A 21594-nucleotide genomic window follows, 5' to 3' on the forward strand; every position below is an offset into this window, starting at 1 on the left:
GACAATTCCAACTTAAGATATTCATGGGACACCCGGTGGCTTATTAGGGCTAGCCACCAAAGCCCGTACTTGAGAATCAACCAGAACTTGGATAGGGGTATCTAAAAGTTGGGTTTCGTCCAAGACGGGAGCGATTACCTTCTGGGGAGAGTAAGGGCTATACCTTCTCTGGGTCTTGCTGCTTACTGATCTTTTTCCCTTACTCCTTGTCTTTTGATAACCAAGAGAGCTCCCTTCTGTCCCTAAGGTAGAGACTGGAGCTTTGATCAGCAATAACTGTTGCTGGAGACCTTCTCTGGAGCCACTAACACTTGCTCCTCTTTCTTCTGGATTAAAAACAGAGGACATCCCTGGCTTCTCTGTCAGCTTCTCACCACTTGGAATTAGTGGTCTCTTGCCTCTCGATTCAAAAGCCACCATCTGAAGTGAAGGGGATGGAGTTTCAGGGACGATGTCATCATCCATATCTACATTCCTAGGCCTAGCCTGAAAAGATTTCCAAAGGGGGCTCCACTCTCTCGATTCAGCACGAAGCCAAAGTCCAAAGCATCCGGGTTCGTCAGTTTCAAGCATGTTCTCGTCGTAATGCTTGACTTCACAGAACTTAGCATAGTGCCCTATACGACCACAAGCATAGCAGAAATGTGGTAACCTCTCGTATCGGAAGTCCACCCACAATTTCCTCCCTCCTTGGCTAGCTATCGTTCCGGGCTTCAAAGGGGCCGTTAAGTCGATTTTTACTTTGGCCTTACCATTTGAGAAGTTTGGTGAAGCCTTTGGGTCGGTCCTAACATCAGAAACACATCCAGCAGCTGCTGTGATTCTCCTGATGGATTCCTCCGAGATCCAATTCAAAGGCAAACCGTGCACTTGGACCCAAAAATCACAGTGTGTGAATTCATAGTTTGGGAGTGGGACATCCGGTATATACGTTTTGAGCACCACTAGGTTGTTAGAGAAAGACCAAGGTCCAGTCTCTAAGACCCTTTTCAACTCAAGCTCCGTTTTGAAAGCGAAAGCAAAAGTCCTTTGGTCTTCCTGAGTAATATTCACCGAGTCAACTCTCCACGCTTTCTTCATAGTGCTTTGGAAAGCTTGGAAGTTAATGGTCGGATTTGAGAACAGTTGGCCGAGCAGAGTCAACCGGCATTCTTGTAGTCTCTCATTTGAAACCGCTCCATCGATTACTGCTAAGTCGCTTTCTGACCATAAAGTACCCAGTTTACTACATAGTGCAGCTAAGCGAGCCTCTGAAACTTCATCCTCCTCCATTGTAGTTCCAAATAAAGGATAGCTCTGAGCCGTGCGGGCCAAAGGCAAAATAGAGCTCCTACGCCGAAGCACACCCCGATGCCGAGTGAAGAGGGAGCTTCAGAAATATGTTACCAAGAAAAAAACTCGCATACCCAATCAAGACTACTAGGCTTATTTGTAGCAAACATCTCCCCGTTTAGTAGTTAAAAACCATCGCAGAATAGGTGAAAGTCATCCATAAGCTTTTTCTCTCATTTAGTAATTTTATCGAGCAGTTACTAGGCATACTTCCTCCTGGGTTATCTCCAGCACCTTAGACAACTACCAACTCCTTTTTTCAGTAAGAAAAAAAACAGCATTGAGACACCGAAAGTACTATCCCAGCTCAGAATCCAACATGCTAAACGACGACCTTTCCATCGTGAGAGCCGAGGAAAGCATACCCAGAGCGAGGAGGCAAAGTCCAAAGCATAGACCAATCCATTGCAGTCAAGAGGACAGGAGTGAGCAGCACATGGGGGTGGATGGGAACCTCTTCAAGCGAGAGAAAAAGAGACCGGACAGAATAACAGAGCCGGATTAACGGATCTTATGGAGCGATGAAGCCATGACCCACCAGGCGATCTTCCCAGATGACGGTCCAGACGAATCATAACTCAGCCATTGCCAAGGTTGGGGAGCTTATGAGCTTCCTGATGAAAGCGAAATCTTTGGAGACAGATAAAAAATTCCAATCCATTGCAGCCAAGAGGAGAGGAATGATCAGCGAAGGTGGTGCGGTAACAGAAATTAGGGTTTGGTGATGGGTAAAGGGAAAGGTATAACTACCCCTTGGGGTAGAGGGGAGCTCTTCAAGCGAGAGAGAAAAAGAGGAGACTCAGAGAGCTCCTCGGATGGATTTGGAAGTTTAAGTCCCACTCTATTTGATCGTAAGCTTTCTGCATGTCTAGCTTAAGAACAACTTGGGATTTTCTTTTTCTCTCTCTAGTTCTCAACTGATGAAGAACCTTCTGCAGAATCAGGATATTGTCTTGAATTTGTCTTCCACTAACGAATGCACTCTGCTCTACCGCAATTAGATTGGGTAGCCATGGTTTCAACCAATTCGTCATAACTTTCGAGATGATTTTGTAGATGAAATTACATAAACTGATAGGACAGAACTGTTCCAGCTTTTCTGGGTTAGGGAATTTTGGGATGAGGGTGATCAATGTTCTGTTCACATTGGGATTGAAGTAGCCAGTCTCAAAGAATTGTTGTACCTCCCTGTGAATATCCTGTCGAATGTCCTGCCAGTGGTGCCGGTAGAATAATCCGTTCAGTCCATCTGGTCCAGGAGCCTTAGTGGCTCCCAATTGGTGGGCAGCAGCCAAGATTTCCTCTATTGTGATAGGTTCTGTCAACATCTGATTCATATTTTCACCTACCAGGCACGGGTATTGGTCAAATATGGGCCGAAAGTTCCTGGGTCCCACTGACTGGTAAAGGTTGGTGAAATAACTCTCTGTCATCACCTTTAACTGCTTCTCACTTCTCATCCAATCCCCTTCTGAATTTTTTAGCATGGTGATCCTATTCCAGATTCTTCTTTCTATGGTTGTTGCATTGAAAAACTTTGTATTCCTATCAGCCCATTTAAGCCAACTGATTCTAGATCGCATGCCCCAGTACATCTCCTCTTGCCTCCACAGAAATTCAATTTCTTTGTTCAAATTCTGCGCTTTCTCCCTTTCATTTTGCAACTCAGTGCTGTTCATTAAGGCTTGTAGTTCATTTTTCAGCCCAGATATTTTTCTTTGTGCATTGGAGAATCTATTCTTGCTCCAATCAGCCAGCCTCTTTGACACTAATTGTAATTTTTCCAGTACGTTCATCCGCTGGGATTCATGGGACGTCCAGGCTGTCTTGACTATTTGAGCACATTCTTCATCCTCTGACCAAAAAGCTTCATATTTGAACTCCTTTCTATGCGCAATCTTCGGAAATAATGATAAGAGGAGTGGGCTATGGTCGAGCCAATGGCTGGCAATGCAAAACTTTCTGCATTTGGGAAGGATACCCTCCACTCCATAGTACATAGGACTCTATCGAGTCTTTCCTCAACATAGGCATCACCTCCCCTTTTGTTTGCCCTTGTATACGCACAACCCTTGCACTCCATATCCATTAAGGAACAGGCATTTAAGAAGTCTCTAAAAGCTGAGAGTCTATAATATTCTGCCATCCTCCTACCCACTTTCTCCCAATGAGAAAGGATTTCATTAAAATCTCCCATACAAATCCAAGGCAAATGATTTGACAGACTTGTTCTATGGATATCCTCCCACAGCAGAACTCTCTTCAAACTCATTAGGAGCATGCAAAAAGGTGATTCTCATATGCTGCCTGCTCTATTGGACTTCACACTAAACATTAATGAAAGCTTCAGAATTCGACTCAATCGTTAAAACTACCTGTTCATCCCAGAAAATAGCCATGCCCCCTGCAATACCCACTGGATTCACCACAAAACTGCTCTGAAATTTTAGTTGCCGCTTCAACCGCTGTACAACTTGTTCCTGGTTCTTTGTTTCCATTAAAAACACTATACTGGGCCTCTCTTGAGTCACGGGGACTCTTAGTGCTTGAATTGTTAGGGATGTGCCCAACCCCTGACAATTCCAACTCAATAGCTTCATAAGTATCTCGAAGACTTATTAGGGCTAGCCACCAAAGCCCACTGGGTTGAACCCTCCTCTACTGCAATGGGGATTTCCAAAAGCTGAGTTTCATCACCCTCAATGTTTGCTCTCTTTGAAACAGGAGCAAGGGAAAAAGGAACAAAGCCCAAGCTCACCTCAAAAGATCCGAGCTAGTGGGAGTGAAGCAGAAGAGAGTGAGGCCAAACTGTGAACCCCGCATTCTGTCTTTTGCCAAATCATCTGAAATATCTCTTGTATCTTGAACAGACACAGGCTGAAGGCTCAAATCAAATGGAATTAGGCTGGAGAAGAATGGTGCGCAGGGCATGGAAGAGGTTGTGGCTATGGGACCGATAAAGAGGAGGAGAGGGATGGTGTGAAAGGAGGAAAAACTTAAATGATTGAGAAGGAAGCTCGCATGATAACAAAAGTCCCAGCACCAGCAAAGTGCGATGCGGGGAAACGGAGCGGCAATGCCGGGAATGGTAGGGCTGCAGTGATGAAACAGTGAGGATTGCAATGGGATGAGAGAGGAAAAATAAATGGGGGTTTTCGTGGGTTAGGGTTTCAGAGAATAGAAGTAATCGAAGGAAACCAATGCAAAAGAGGATTCAAGGAGGGGGATTAGGGGTTTTGGTAGGGTTTTGGTTAGGGTTTGAGGTTAAAGAAGCCATAGCTACACATTCGGTAGAGAAGAACTACACGTACGGTAGAGAGAGAGAGAGAGAGCCTCACTAGGGAAGGCAGAAGGATAACCTATGTCAATTTAAGAAGCTAAACATCCAATCACGTTTTCTTGGTGCCGATTTTTCTTGATATCCGACGCTGGCCAAACCAGGAAAAATCAAACTTCAATTGGGTGGGATATGACGAGCTTTGGGAATTCGAATATGAGCTAGTCAATGATGAAAATAGAAATAGTTAATGAGTGCCCAAATCCAAAGGGTGGTTTAGCGTTAGGACGACTGAGATATTGCTCTTCAAAAAGAATGGGTTTTATGCTTGGTCCACACTTGTTGCAATCGCTGGAGCCAATATTGAATTGGAGATGGATTCGGTTTTCACGTGAGGGCCCATTTTCAATTGGATTGGAGATGGATTTAGTGAATGGATGAAAATGTTGCTGAAAATATTACATGATCTCTGCAAAAATAAAGTACCTTTCGATCACTCGTTAAAGCTCGATAACTAATTGAAAACGAAAATTTTCGATCGATGATGGTTGTTCTTTTCTTAGTGTGTGCTTGGGTCTACTTAAGTGTTCACATTAGTTTAGTAATCTTGACTAGTGTAACATGATTACTGTTAAGAAATTCAAGTGAATAATGTTTGAATTTTATTGGTGGGTCTGTAATGGGAATGCAACTGCTGGGCTGACTTCCTCGGTAGATATAAGGTAATTTATCATTGTCCCAATTTTCTTTCTGTTTTCCCCACTAAGTAGTGTCATCTTGCACGAAGTCACGACCATGTGCAAGATTGTCTCTTTGAATGAATGTCCAACGATGACCAAGATTGATTTCCAAGTGGTATCTGGAATATTTGTCAACAAGTACTTAAAAAGAGAGGTGTAATCGAGTTTAGTCGAATCGCTATAGTCTAATGTTTGAATGGGACAGGACTCGAAAATTCAAAGACTGAATACTTGATTCAAGCTCAATCTCGATGATGCTCAATTTTTCCGGATTGGGTTCGACTTATGAAGTGTTTTTACAAGCTGAAAATGACTCATTTGATTTAACTTGATTATCATAAATGAGTTTTTGCCGAAGCTTGATTCAATCTTGAGCTCAAATTCAACTTTAGTAAAATCCCATCCTTTGGGGCTTGAGCTTGACTCAGTCTTGCTCCTCAACTTGTAAACAATTTAAGCGAGCTCGAGTAACACCCCTTCTCTCCTCTCTCGCTCTCCTACCCTTCTCTTCTACATTTTACTTTCCTTTCTTTCTAGAATAAAATTAGTTTTCTTTTAATTTTGACATTATTGACTTTTACCTTTTTCTTACTAATAAAATAATAATATATCATCTTAGCATACCAAATCGACATAGTAAGAGTTGTTTAGAAGGACCTGATTGAGAATGGGGTAGAGTTAGAGGAGTTGATTCCAAAATATCCAATTGCACATGATCATAGATTAGGGGATAGAAAGTGAACTTAATTTTTCTAAATTTTTTTTCTAGTAGCAATGGAACGTGGGGCACACAAAAATTTAACTATATTAAAAAACCCTAAATTATTGATAATGAGAATAGAAAAATATGTCGGTAAAGTTCCAGCATTATAATATAATCTTCATTTTTTGAAAACAAAAAAGTGCCAATTTTCATTTTAAATTCCGACGTCATATTTTGTAACATAACATTTTTGAAAAATAAGGGTGTCTCTCTTCTTTTTTTTTCCTATACATCACTCCTTACTCCTTTCTCAACTTTCTTTACACAAAGATTTCATTTTTTCCAATTGGTCATTTTAATCTTTTTAACGTTTTGTAATCTCTTGGTGAACAACTCACACATACTATGGGCCTACTATTTAAGTTCAATATTTTCTTTCTTGGGTAAGTACACTAAAAGTACTAAACTTGTAAACAAAATGCAATCAAATGATAAAAAAGTAAAAAAGTACGATCAGATCCTAATATTTGTGCAAAAAAATTTTGCGAAGTACTTCCATTAATTAGGATGAGATTAACCTATTGAAAGTTCCAACACTTGGTTATACTTTTGCTATAAGAATTAGGACTTATGATAAGCCTAATCCTTGATATTACTTAGTTTTCTAATTTGGCAGATAAATAATGTTGCAAAATAAACTTTTCAGATCCGAACTTAGGAGCCTTCAACTAGTTTCGAATAGCATTATGGCTTTAGGTTTAGACTTTACCTATTCAAAAGCATTCCATCTTAGTTTAAAACAATCTTCACTGAAGAATATTCTTCATTGCAAATTTTTCAATTCAAATCTCTGAGAAAATGGTGATATAGTTCTCTCATATTCTGATTTCTACGCTAGACGCAGACCCATTTTTTTCTCCCGAGTGGTAAGCAAGAGTTCTATTGATCAATAAACAGACTTGAATCTAAGTGGAAAGAATGAAAACACTCCTTTTCAAGTTTAATAACTGAATCTTAGTGGAAATCTTCACGGACGTGAGTGTTTGAATAACACTTTATCCCAAAATCGATAGTAAGCAACCCTCCATGATTGGATAAACACTAACGGACCACAAAATATCCAGAAGCCAACAACGAATCCAAGCGGTATGCCCAGGTAAAACCACTTCTTCTCGCTATCACCATCGTCACCATCGTCACCAGCTTCTTCCGTCCCATTCGTGGTAATTGAGCAACTTTTGTTAAGCTGAAGCCCGCACAATCCGAGGTTTTTTGCGAAAGAACTTTCAGAAAACGTGAGGAACTGTCCGCTAGCCGGGATGCTTCCCACAAGTTGATTGTTTGAAAGGTTCAGGAATGAAAGGAAATGAAGATTTGCAAGTTGAGTTGGTATGGTTCTATTGAGGTAGTTCCATGATAGGTCCAACGACTCGAGCTGATGCAGATTCCCCAAAACAGGAGGAATTGAACCCGAGATGGCATTATGCGATAAATTGAGGAAATGAAGTGCTTTTAGATCCCCAAGTGTGTCGGGTATTGGACCCTCCAGTCTATTGCCCGAGAAGTCAATTGACGTAAAAATAGTTAGAATCTTGACGAGTTCTAGCTCCAGACCTTTGAAGGTTACAATCAATGTATCTTCATAATAGAACCCACTCCGGTTGGCATATGGATGCAGGTAATTGAACTCTACGTTGGCCTTCATAGCCTCCCAAGATGCGAGGAGACTCGCAGACAGCATGCTGCCAAAATCGTTCGAAGACAAGTCAACGATTTGAAGCTTCTGCCAAGTGTTGGGACCATGCGGACATCCAATTTCCCCATGCAATTTGTTGGATCGTAAAACAAGTACATGGAGACTTGACAAAGCCTTGAAATGGCATGGAAATGTCCCGTTAATTTTATTGTCCCCGATGTTCACAACCTCCAACATTGTGCAATTTGCCAAAGACAACGGAATTTGCCCCTGCAACAAATTCTCACTGAAATCCAATGTCTGCAGATCGCATGTTCTCGAGATGTTTTGCGGAATAGTGCCACTCAACTGGTTATTCCTCAAATTCAATACCTTGAGGGATGCCATCATTAAACAATCAGGAATAGTTCCATTCAAATTGTTACCTGATAAGTCGAGCACTTCAAGTTGATCACATTTGCAAATTGACTTCGAGATGGACCCATGGAAATTATTCTTAGAAAGGGAGAAGAACATCAATGATGATAGGTAGTCACCAATGTTATCCGGAATAACAGAAGTGATCTTGTTACTTGAGAAATCCAAGTAGCCAGCCTGTGACAGCAGGGGTGGCATATTTCCTCGGAGCATGTTTGAATGGAGGTCGACGACAGACAGAGCAGAAGTAAGATTGCGTGGAGCAGTTTCCAAATCTTCAAAGCAATTCGAGGAAAGATTGAGATATGAAAGATGTTCTAGCGTCCATATCCATCTCGGTATCTCCCCTTGAATTATATTTTGGGAGAGGTCAAGGAAGATGAAATTGGACTGGTTAGCCAAAAACTGAGGCAACGTCCGCAACTGGCAGGAAGCCAACATTAACCAAGAAAATTCAGGGAAAGAGGATGCAGAAGCAGACGTTGTAGTATTAATGGACAAGCCACTGTACGATAGATTAAGAGAAGTCAAATTTCCTAATCCCTGAAGCGCGGCAATGTTCATTGAGCCATTGAAATTATTGGAAGAAAGTGAGAGGTAATCAAGCCCTTGCAATTCAAATAAGGATGTTGGAATTGACCCTTGTAACTGATTGCTACCCAAATCAAGCATGCGCAGTTGATATGAAGAGACATTCGGATATATGATAAGCTGACCACTAAATCTATTGTGTGAAAGATCTATCGTCGTAAGTCGAGGAAGTGTAAACAGAACTGGAGGAATGTCGCCTTCCAATGAATTGCTTGATAAGTCCAAATAAGTCAGCTCTGACAGGTTCTCCATTGAACTCGGGATGGATCCACTCAAATTGCAATCGGGTAGTTTCAATGACCACAATTTTCTGAGATTACCGATTGAATCTGGAAGCCTCCCTGAAATATTCGTTTGACGTAGGTACATAGTCTCAAGAGAACTATCCTCCGGAAAATCGGGCAAAGAACCCTGAAGACGTTGGTTCGATGATAGATCAAGGGTCTGAAGTGTTTGTACCTGGAAGATTTTTTGAGGAAACTCTCCATACAAACCACAAGAACCTAGGCTCAGAGTTTTCAAGCTGGAAAAATTCGCCAAGAAACTAGGAACTGTGGTGATCAAGTTATTGCCATCGAGTTGAATGACCGACAGATTAGCAAGACTCGTAAGGGAAGCATCAATAGGACCAGACAGAGAACAGCCAGACATGCTCAACACCTCAAGTTTCGGCACTGAAGAAGACACTGCGTCGGACCAGTCACTTCCCTCAGCAGACACATTGACCCAATCAAGGTTCAACTCCCTCAACTCCCCCAAATCCCCAATTAGCGACCTAAAATTGGGCTTCTCAAGTTTCAGCAAGTTATCACCTCCGAGATCAAGAGTACGTAGCTTTGTCAGGCGCGATAGTTCCGCCGGAATCTGCCCGGCGAATCTGGCATGGGACAAGTCGAGATTTTCCAAGTGGCCGAGATTCCCGAGGCCCGATGGAATCGCCGTGGAGTTGAAGTCGTTGCCAGCCAAGTTCAGGCTATGAAGGAACTCGAGCCTGAAGAGACCCGACGAAACGTCGATTCCGCCAGAGATTGACTCAAAGCTCAGATCAAGACCGACGATGAGGCCATCCTCGCACGTTACGCCGCTCCATGAATCGGCGCTTTGGTCCCACTGTACTAGCTTGGATGACCTGGAGGTGTCGAAGACAAGGCTATTTCTCAGCTCGAGCAAGAGCGATCTCTGGCCGACGCCGGGACACCGGGCTGAAGCTGAAGCCCCAGCAACGTCGGAGAAGATGGAGATTGTGGATATCGCAAGAACAAGCCATGAGATGAGTGAACCGTTCATCGGAAGAGGTTGAAGAAGAAGAGCACTGGAAGAAGGCACAGGGAAGAGGAGAAACGAAACTAAGTCGACACTTATATGATTAGTCAATAAATATGACTCATCTCACTTTCGAAATTATTAGCAAAATCCCGCAATTTTTCGCAACAAAATTACATCCGTTATTTAATATAATTTTTCAATCCAAAACAAACAAAGAACATATCTTTATTTTCTATGTGACGCGGAAAAACAAAAAGTCTGCCTAAAATGTGGAGATTCGAACTTGAAATCCCATTTGAAAATGCTTTTGGCTTTCTTATTTTACATCATAAAACAAATGACATTTTACGAATCAATTTTTTCTTTGCGCATACATGAACGATGTAGAAATTGGCGCATACATGAACGATGTAGAAATTGGTTAGACGTAAATAGATACCTAGCTTTTCACACTAACATCAAAATGCATCTATCATATCCTATTTTTTTTTCATTAAATAAGTAGATTCAAGAAAAGAAATAAAATAATTTATTAACGTTTGAATGCAACTTAATTACAGAGTTTGTTAGTAACACATAGGAGGAGGACTTGTGTCCTTATTGGAAGGCAGATGAACAAGAGCTTCTTTGGATGGGATTTCAATGGGGTCGTGCTTGGTCTCATTCATATCACATCCTATCATAAATTTTTTGGTCCCCATGCGTGACTATCTTAAGTTGACTTGACTCTTGCTAGGTTTTAGTGGTTCTATGACTCTGGATGCAAATTCTTTAATGATTTTGCTAAGGATGTCATGTTCGATATTGGCTTGAGTTACTTGACCGAGTAATTTGGGCAAGTGGTGAGATACCACCAAAATAAATGGCGTGTGAAATGGACAAGGATCAAGTGGGAGGACTTTGGCAGCCCTTGGTCCTTCCTTACGGCAACTGCTGCTTTCACTGTATGTCGTTACCCTCGTTAACGTCTTTGTTCGCCTTGACGAGGGAATGCAAAATTGTCGTTTCAATGGTGCTTCCCAATGTGCTGATTTCTAAAATTCTATCTATGACAAAAACAGAATTTCTTCTGTGCGCGTCAAATACATAACGTCTGTACCGAAATTCAATTGAACCATGTAAACCTTTTGTTCTCGTTCTTTGTTGATTTCTCTGGTAAACTTCAATCAAGGGTAATTTTTCATTAAACAAGTAGATTCAAGAAAAGAAATAAAATAATTTATTAACGTTTGAATGCAACTTCATTACAGAGTTTGTTAGTAGCACATAGGAGGAGGACTTGTGTTCTTATTGGAAGGCAGATGAACAAGAGCTTCCTTGGATGGGATTTCAATGGGGCCATGCTTGGTCTCATTCACATCACATCCTATCATAAATTTTTTGGTCCCCATGCGTGACTATCTTAAGTTGACTTGACTCGTGCTAGGTTTTAGTGGCTATATGACTCTCGATGCAAATTCTTCAATGATCTTGCTAAGGATGTCATGTTCGATATTGGCTTGAGTTACTTGACCGAGTAATTCGGGCGAGTGGTGAGATACCACCAAAATAAATGGCGTGTGAAATGGACAAGGATCAAGTGGGAGGACTTTGGCAGCCCTTGGTCCTTCCTTACGGCAACTGCTGCTTTCACTGTTTGTTGTTACCCTCGTTAACGTCTTTGTTCGCCTTTACTTGAGAATGCAAAATTGTCGTTTCAATGGTGCTTCCCAATGTGCTGATTTCTAAAATTCTATCTATGACAAAAACAGAATTTCTTCTGGGCGCGTCAAATACGTAACGTCTGTACCGAAATTCAATTGAACCATGTAAACCTTTTGTTCTCGTTCTTTGTTGATTTCTCTGGTAAGCTTCAATCAAGGGTAATTTTTCATTAAATAAGTAGATTCAAGAAAAGAAATAAAATAATTTATTAACGTTTGAATGCGACTTCATTACAGAGTTCGTTAGTAACACATAGGAGGAGGACTTGTGTTCTTATTGGAAGGTAGATGACCAAGAGCTTCCTTGGATGGGATTTCAATGGGGCCATGCTTGGTCTCATTCACATCACATCCTATCATAAAGTTTTTGGTCCCCATGCGTGACTATCTTAAGTTGACTTGACTCGTGCTAGGTTTTAGTGGTTATATGACTCTGGATGCAAATTCTTCAATGATCTTGCTAAGGATGTCATGTTCGATATTGGCTTGAGTTACTTGACCGAGTAATTCGGGCGAGTGGTGAGATACCACCGGAATAAATGGCGCGTGAAATGGACAAAGATCAAGTGGGAGGACTTTGGCGGCCCTTGGTCCTTCCTTACGGCAACTGCTGCTTTCACTGTTTGTCGTTACCCTCGTTAACGTCTTTGTTCGCCTTGACTAGGGAATGCAAAATTGTCGTTTCAATGGTGCTTCCCAATGTGCTGATTTCTAAAATTCTATCTATGACAAATACAGAATTTCTTCTGTGCGCATCAAATACGTAACGTCTGTACCGAAATTCAATTGAACCATGTAAACCTTTTGTTCTCGTTCTTTGTTGATTTCTCTGGTAAGCTTCAATCAAGGGTAATTTTTCATTAAATAAGTAGATTCAAGAAAAGAAATAAAATAATTTATTAACGTTTGAATGCAACTTAATTACAGAGTTTGTTAGTAACACATAGGAGGAGGACTTGTGTTCTTATTGGAAGGCAGATGAACAAGAGCTTCCTTGGATGGGATTTCAATGGGGCCGTGGTTGGTCTCATTCACATCACATCCTATCATAAATTTTTTGGTCCCCATGCATGACTATCTTAAGTTGACTTGACTCGTGCTAGGTTTTCGTGGTTCTATGACTCTAGATGCAAATTCTTCAATGATCTTGCTAAGGATGTCATGTTCAATATTGGCTTGAGTTACTTGACCGAGTAATTCGGGCGAGTGGTGAGATACCACCGGAATAAATGGCGCGTGAACTGGACAAGGATCAAGTGGGAGGACTTTGGCAGCCTTTGGTCTTTCCTTACGGCAACTGCTGCTTTCACTGTTTGTTGTTACCCTCGTTAACGTCTTTGTTCGCCTTGACTAGAGAATGCAAAATTGTCGTTTCAATGGTGCTTCCATGGGCTGATTTCTAAAATTCTATCTATGACAAAAACGGAATTTCTTCTGTGCGCGTCAAATACGTAACGTCTGTACCGAAATTCAATTGAACCATGTAAACCTTTTGTTCTCGTTCTTTGTTGATTTCTCTGGTAAGCTTCAATCAAGGGTAATTTTTCATTAAATAAGTAGATTCAAGAAAAGAAATAAAATAATTTATTAACGTTTGAATGCAACTTCATTACAGAGTTTGTTAGTAACACATAGGAGGAGGACTTGTGTTCTTATTGGAAGGCAGATGAACAAGAGCTTCCTTGGATGGGATTTCAATGGGGTCGTGCTTGGTCTCATTCGCATCACATCCTATCATAAATTTTTTGGTCCCCATGCGTGACTATCTTAAGTTAACTTGACTCGTGCTAGGTTTTAGTGGTTATATGACTCTGGGTGCAAATTCTTCAATGATCTTGCTAAGGATGTCATGTTCGATATTGGCTTGAGTTACTTGACTGAGTAATTCGGGCGAGTGGTGAGATACCACCAAAATAAATGGCGCGTGAAATGGACAAGGATCAAGTGGGAGGATTTTGGCGGCACTTGGTCCTTCCTTACGGCAACTGCTGCTTTCACTGTTTGTCGTTACCCTTGTTAACGTCTTTGTTCGCCTTGACGAGGGAATGCAAAATTGTCGTTTCAATGGTGCTTCCCAATGTGCTGATTTCTAAAATTCTATCTATGACAAAAACGGAATTTCTTCTGTGCGCGTCAAATACGTAACGTCTGTACCGAAATTCAATTGAACCATGTAAAGCTTTTGTTCTCATTCTTTGTTGATTTCTCTGGTAAGCTTCAATCAAGGGTAATTTTTCATTAAATAAGTAGATTCAAGAAAAGAAATAAAATAATTTATTAACGTTTGAATGCGACTTCATTACAGAGTTTGTTAGTAACACATAGGAGGAGGACTTGTGTTCTTATTGGAAGGCAGATGAACAAGAGCTTCCTTGGATGGGATTTCAATGGGGCCATGCTTGGTCTCATTCACATCACATCCTATCATAAATTTTTTGGTCCCCATGCGTGACTATCTTAAGTTGACTTGACTCGTGCTAGGTTTTAGTGGTTATATGACTGTGGATGTAAATTCTTCAATGATCTTGCTAAGGATGTCATGTTCGATATTGGCTTGAGTTACTTGACCGAGTAATTCGGGCGAGTGGTGAGATACCACCGGAATAAATGGCGCGTGAAATGGACAAGGATCAAGTGGGAGGACTTTGGCGGCCCTTGGTCCTTCCTTACGGCAACTGCTGCTTTCACTGTTTGTCGTTACCCTCGTTAACGTCTTTGTTCGCCTTGACTAGGGAATGCAAAATTGTCGTTTCAATGGTGCTTCCCAATGTGCTGATTTCTAAAATTCTATCTATGACAAATACAGAATTTCTTTTGTGCGCATCAAATACGTAACGTCTGTACCGAAATTCAATTGAACCATGTAAACCTTTTGTTCTCGTTCTTTGTTGATTTCTCTGGTAAGCTTCAATCAAGGGTAATTTTTCATTAAATAAGTAGATTCAAGAAAAGAAATAAAATAATTTATTAACGTTTGAATGCAACTTCATTACAGAGTTTGTTAGTAACACATAGGAGGAGGACTTGTGTTCTTATTGGAAGGTAGATGAACAAGAGCTTCCTTGGATGGGATTTCAATGGGGCCGTGCTTGGTCGCATTCACATCACATCCTATCATAAAATTTTTGGTCCCCATGCATGACTATCTTAAGTTGACTTGACTCGTGCTAGGTTTTAGTGGTTCTATGACTCTAGATGCAAATTCTTCAATGATCTTGCTAAGGATGTCATGTTCGATATTGGCTTGAGTTACTTGACCGAGTAATTCGGGCGAGTGGTGAGATACCACCGGAATAAATGGCGCGTGAAATGGACAAGGATCAAGTGGGAGGACTTTGGCAGCCCTTGGTCTTTCCTTACGGCAACTGCTGCTTTCACTGTTTTTCGTTACCCTCGTTAACGTCTTTGTTCGCCTTGACTAGAGAATGCAAAATTGTCGTTTCAATGGTGCTTCCATGGGCTGATTTCTAAAATTCTATCTATGACAAAAACGGAATTTCTTCTGTGCGCGTCAAGTACGTAACGTCTGTACCGAAATTCAATTGAACCATGTAAACCTTTGTTCTCGTTCTTTGTTGATTTCTCTGGTAAGCTTCAATCAAGGGTAATTCATACTTGAACAGTATGTGCATGACAGAAAGTGATCTAATCTAACAAGAAAATTAGTTATCTTTATCTTTCAAGGAAACTAGTTGTACTATGAACTAACTAAATATCAAATAATATCTCTAATAATTCCTCAAATATCAATAAATATACTTAGAACAAAGCCCATGAACATGATGATCTGTGAGAGAGGGATCTGGAAAAATATCGTGCGAAATGGGCTACTCAAGAATAGAGAATTGCAGGTAGGAGGAGAGAAACACGGGATATTTCCGATTGGAAACAGAGTAGTCAAAGTAAACTCCTGGTGGGGACAACTTTGTCTGATGTCTACGTTATTGGGGGAATGATGATGCTACTTTCTTTGTGGACTCATGCGTAGGGAATGTGATCAAACTTCAATGAGATGGGATAGGACCAGCTTTGGGAATTGGAATCTAAGTTATTCAATGACGAAAATAGAGATGATTAAATTGTGCCCAAATCCAAAGTGTGGTTTGGTGTTACAACGATTGAGGTCTACCTGTCAGGAAGCGTGAGTTGTTATGTTGCTCCATAATCGTCGCAACCATTAGAGCCAAGATTGAATCGGAGATTCGGTATGCATGTGAATGGGCCTGTCTTTTATTGGATCAAAGATGAATTCAATGGATCGACAGAAGGTTGTTGAAAATAGTACCTGATCTCTACTAAAATAAAGTGCCTTTCGATCACTTATCATGGGTCTATAAAGGGAATGTAACTGTTGGGCTGACTTCCATGGTAGATCTAAGGTAATTTACCATGTCACAATTTTCTTTGGTTGCCTATACTAAGTGGTGTCATCTTGCAGAAAGTCACGACCATGCGCTAGATTCCCCTCAATTGAATGAATGTCCATCGATGATCAAGACTGATTCGACTTGACTTTCATGAAACAGTCTCGAACTTCAACTATTAAATAATTTAAGCGAGCTCAAGTAGCTTGATTAGTTTGCACGTGAAGAAGCAATTAAAATCTGTTTACGAAGAAGCATGTGAGAAAATGTTGGTAAAGTGCATAATCATTTCAATCTTGAGCCTCGTGTATCTCATTCTAGTTGAGTTTTCTCTTAATGGGGTCAAATCCTTTTTCAATCCTCTAACTTATAATTAGGGGTGAGCAAGACGGACCGATGAAACCGAAAACCGTCCAGACCGGATTGGACCGAACCAGCCGGTTTGATCCGGTTCTTGGTTCCTAAAAGTGGAATCAGTGTCCGGGTAGTCCGGTTCCTAGTTCCAAGTGGGGAACCGAACCGAACCGAACCAACCACCCAGACCGATTATTTTTTATTTTATTTTTTATTTTTAAATGTAAAAGTAATAATCTAAAATCCCTCAAGCATGTCTCTCTTGCTCTCCTTTTTCGGTTTTGAGCTCATTCCAGATGAATTCGCATGCGATTGTTCAGAATCACCTTTAGTGAGAGTTTGATTTTAGTGCGATTTCAATTTAGTTAGATTTTTTAGCAATTCGGTGCGTAAACATTGAACGACATGCTGCATCCTGGCCATCGGTTACCAACTGCTTAAACAGAGAATGCTGTTCTTTTCACCCAGAAGAAGTCAGTTTAATCAACTACTTTTTCACAATGGAGATGGCCGAGCGTGATAATTTATTCGATGAATGATTCCTAATATAAGTCTTGCTATTGATATCTTATCTGGTCTTTCAAATTGATAACAGACATTAACTAACTCACACAAATTTCTTCTATCAACTTATTGTGTCCACGGTTTTGCCAGTTAATAGCATACCAACCGACACATTGGACGTATTGGCGGCTAATCCAACACTCCTTTTGAACATGGTTTGATGGGCGGGTACTTAGTGTTGTTCAATATACGCGTGTTTGTATGTACATATAAAGTAAAGTTGTTTGACAAACCTGAAATGAGTGATCCGAATTTGACGTTTGATCCGAGCCCAACGAATTCACGTTGTGTCCTTAAGACAATTTGTCCCCTCTACCGGTACCCAAAGGTCGTTGAACAATTGCCTCCGGGATAGAACGGATCGCCTTTCCTATGAAGCGGTACTTCTTCAAAGGAAATCTTCGAACGCAACTTTGCAGAATAATCGCACAAAAGATGACAGCGATGAAGAATGAGAGTGCAGCAGAAAGCCGCGAAAATATGAAATGCCAAGAGTACTTCGTTCGGTCATGTGTGAATGAATAGTCACCAAGGAATTTCGGATATAGAAGGATGAAACCGAAGAGTCACCAACCGAACAATTTCGTTCGGTCATGTGAACAGTCACGAGCCGAGCCTTAAACCGGTTTGGTTCGTGAACAGGCGCGAAGGGCTTCGGTTTTCGTTCGGGCGAACCGAACCTCACGAACAGACATGTTTGTTTGTCCAAAAATAAATAAATAATTTCTAAACAACGTGTCTGTTCGAAAAATAAAAAATAAAAAACCGATAGAGAGTGGACTCGGAACCGAGCCGGCCGGACGGACGGCGGCGGCGGCGCGCGCGGGGGGTGGACCGACCTAGCTTGACGTAGGTCCTCTCTCTTCCACAAAAGTGGGGTATCCCTTGGGGCCCAAACCCATTTGTGAGGCTCAACTATTTGAACCCATCTCCCATCTCTCCTCACCCTATGTGGGACACTTTCAACCACACACTTCTCATTCAATTCTATGGTATTTTGTGCCAAAATCCCAACAATCCCCCACATGAATGAGAAGTTCAGATATCATGACTCTGCGTGTATGCATGAGATGCAAGGTGCGATTATTCCATGAGAAAACGTTGCATCAGGATAAGTAGTCTGAGACTTTGAACTTTCCTTAGTGAAACCTATCGGACTTACTCAATCAATCAGTAGACTTGATGTCTTTGAACTGTCGACCTTTGGTGTAAGCCTAGACAATAGAAATCACACAATTTTTTCTCGAACAAAATTGGTTCTCACTGTTGTGTTCGTTTTGGCCATGAACACCGCCTGGTCTCATGAGTGTTTTAGAGAATTCAGCCTTTTCAATTCTCACAGAAGCGGCCCTCACTTCACACTCACATAGGTGATTTTTGAACATATAGTATATCACATACTCAATTCAGAATCATTAAAAGCTTTTGCTTAACCTTCACATATTAGTACTGTCTTCATCCGGGAATGAGTAAAAATTTGACAGTACTCTACACTGTCTTCATAACTTAGTTGTCCCTTTGAACCTAGATCTTGGGATCTCCAATCAACTAGGTAGGGTTTCCGCTATGATGACTTGTTTATAGGCCTTAAACCCATTCCCCTTGATGTTTTTGCAACCATCTCTCTAGTTAGGCCTTTTGTCAATGGATCCGCAATATTATCTTTTGACTTCACATAGTCAACGGTGATAATTCCACTAGAAAGAAGTTGTCTTACTGTGTCATGTCTTCGACGTATGTGTCGAGACTTACCGTTATACATGACATTCCTTGCCCTTCCTATTGCCGCTTGACTGTCACAATGTATACAAACGGCGGACCTTGGTTTAGGCCAATTAGGAATGTCTTCCAAGAAATTTAAGCCACTGCTTCTTCACCGGCTTTATCCAAAGCAATAAATTCTGATTCCATAGTGGATCTAGCAATACAAGTTTGTTTGGATGATTTCCAAGACACCGCCGCTCCCCAATTGTGAATACATATCCACTTGTCAATTTTGTGTCTTTAGTGCGGTTATCCAATTTGCATCACAGTATCCTTCAAGTACCGCTGGATATTCTGTGTAATGCAAAGCGTAATCTTGAGTATGCTTTAAGTAGCCCAATAAACGTTTCATTGCTTTCCAATGATTTTCATTTGGACTAACTGTAAATCGACTTAGCTTGCTAACCGCACAAGCTATGTCCGGCCTAGTACAATTCATGACATACATTAAACTGCCTAGTATACTAGCATACTCATTTTGAGCCTTACTTTCACCAGTATTCTTCGAAAGATGTAAATTAACATTTATCGGAGTCTTTACCGGTACAATATCTAGATTCTTGCACTTTCCAAGAATCGTCTCAATTTAATGGGATTGTGATAGAGCTAATCCTCCATATGTTTTATGGATTTTAACTCCTAAAATAACATCTGCAACCCCCATATCTTTCATATCAAATTTACTTGTGAGCATGCGTTTGGTCACCTTAACAACCTCACTATCGCTGCCCATTATAAGCATGTCGTCTACATATAAGCACAAAATGGCAAAACCATTATGAGTGTTCTTAACATATACACATTTATCACACTCATTGAACTTGAAACCATTCGACAACATGACTTGGTTGAATTTAGCATGCCATTGTTTCGGTGCTTGTTTCAATCCATAGAGTGACTTGATAAGCCGACATACTTTCTTCTCTTGACTTGGAACAATGAACCCTTCGGGTTGTTCCAAATATATTTCTTCTTCCAAATCCCCGTTTAAGAAGGCCGTCTTAACATCCATTTGATGGATTTCAAGCTTATACACCGCTGCTATGGCAATTAGCATCCTTATAGATGTAATTCTAGTAACAGGTGAGTAAGTATCAAAATAATCAAGACCTTCTCGTTGCTTGTATCCTTTTACTACAAGCCTAGCCTTATATTTATCAATAGCACCATCCGCTTTCATTTTCCTCTTGAAAATCCACTTACATTGTAGTGGTTTATTACCAGGAGGAACGTCAACCAATTCCCATGTATGGTTTGACAATATGGATTCAACTTCACTATTGATAGCTTCTTTCCAGAACGGGGCTTCTGGCGAAGTCACAGCTTCTTTGAATGTCCGAGGCTCATTCTCTAACAGATACGTTATGAAATCAGGTCCAAAAGACGTGGAAGTCCTTTGTCTTTTACTACGTCTAGGTTCATCCACCATTGGATCACTTCTAGATATAGTATCTCGAGGCCTCTTGTTATTATCAATTGGCTCATATACTATGTTATACGGAAATATATTTTCAAAGAACGAAACGTCCCTTGATTCAATGATCGTATTAACATGTATATCTGGGATCTCTGACTTGTGAACAAGAAAACGATATGCATTGCTATTCTGAGCATATCCAATAAAGACACATTCAACAGTCTTTGGTCCTATCTTAACCTTTTTAGGCTTAGGAACCGCAACTTTAGCCAAACACCCCCACACTTTGAGATAATTCAAGTTAGGCATTATGCCTTTCCATTTCTCATAAGGAGTTTGTTGTGTCTTTCTGTGGGGTACTCTATTTAAAATAAAATTCGCCGTCAAAACAGCTTCCCCCCACAAATTCTGTGGTAAACCGGAACTATTCAACAATGCATTCATTGTTTCCTTTAAAGACCGGTTTTTCCTTTCCGCCACTCCATTAGATTGCGGCGTATAAGGAGGAGTCATTTGGTGAACGATACCAAACTCAGCACAAATTTCCTCAAAAGGAAATTCATATTCACCTCATCTGTCACTTCTTATCATTTTAACTCTATTATTCAACTGAGTTTCAACTTCGGACTTATAAATTTTAAAAGCATTCACAGCCTCATCTTTGCTACTAAGCAAATAAACATAACAATACCTCGAGCAGTCATCTATAAATGTGATAAAATACTTATTACCACCTCTTGACGGAATTGATTTCATATCACATATATCTGTGTGTATTAAATCTAAAGGTTCTGAGACTCTATTGTCTATAGAATGAAACGGAGGCTTAGAAAATTTAGATTCAACACACACTTGGCATTTCTCACTTGAACAATCGAATTTTGGCAATAAACCCATGTTCATTAACTTCTTTATCGACTTATAGTTAACGTGTCCTAATCTAGCATGCCATAAATTAGGAGACTCAAGCACATAAGCGGAAACAACTTTATTCATAACATCATTGGGTACAACAGTCATTACATTCAACTTGAAAAGACCATCACTAAGGTAACCCTTTCCTACATACATCTCATTCTTAGAGAGTACAAACTTATCAGACACAAACACCAACTTGAAACCATTCTTTGAGAAGAGATCCGGACACTAAATTCTTGCGTATGTCCGGCACATGTAGCACATTGTTTAGAGTCACAACTTTCCCAGAGGTCATCTTTAGAGCAATCTTTCCGACACCTTCAACCTTAGAGGTTGATGAATTACCCATATAGAGTTTTTCATCACCTTCCATAGGCATGTAAGATGAGAACATTGATTTATTGGCGCAAATATGACGAGTTGCTCCAGTATCAATCCACCATTCTTTGGGGTTTCCCACCATGTTGCACTCGGATATCATAGCAGTT

General features: G+C 40.7%; 1 protein-coding gene across 1 annotated transcript in view; it reads right to left on the bottom strand.

Annotated features, from left to right (window-relative positions):
* Positions 1 to 10207, bottom strand: part of LOC115667123 (receptor-like protein 7) — a 37452-nt gene extending 27245 nt beyond the window's left edge. The window contains exon 1 of the mRNA XM_056316032.1: positions 7012 to 10207. Within this exon, the coding sequence (XP_056172007.1) occupies positions 7080 to 10043 (2964 nt within the window). The 5' untranslated portion in view covers positions 10044 to 10207 and the 3' untranslated portion in view covers positions 7012 to 7079. The remainder of the gene's footprint in view (positions 1 to 7011) is intronic.
* Between the last annotated feature and the right edge of the window lie 11387 nt (positions 10208 to 21594).

Source organism: Syzygium oleosum, unplaced genomic scaffold (genome assembly GCF_021117445.2).
Source record: "Syzygium oleosum isolate NSW1041296 unplaced genomic scaffold, Sole_v2.1 Sole_v2.11, whole genome shotgun sequence".
Lineage (NCBI taxonomy): Eukaryota > Viridiplantae > Streptophyta > Magnoliopsida > Myrtales > Myrtaceae > Syzygium > Syzygium oleosum.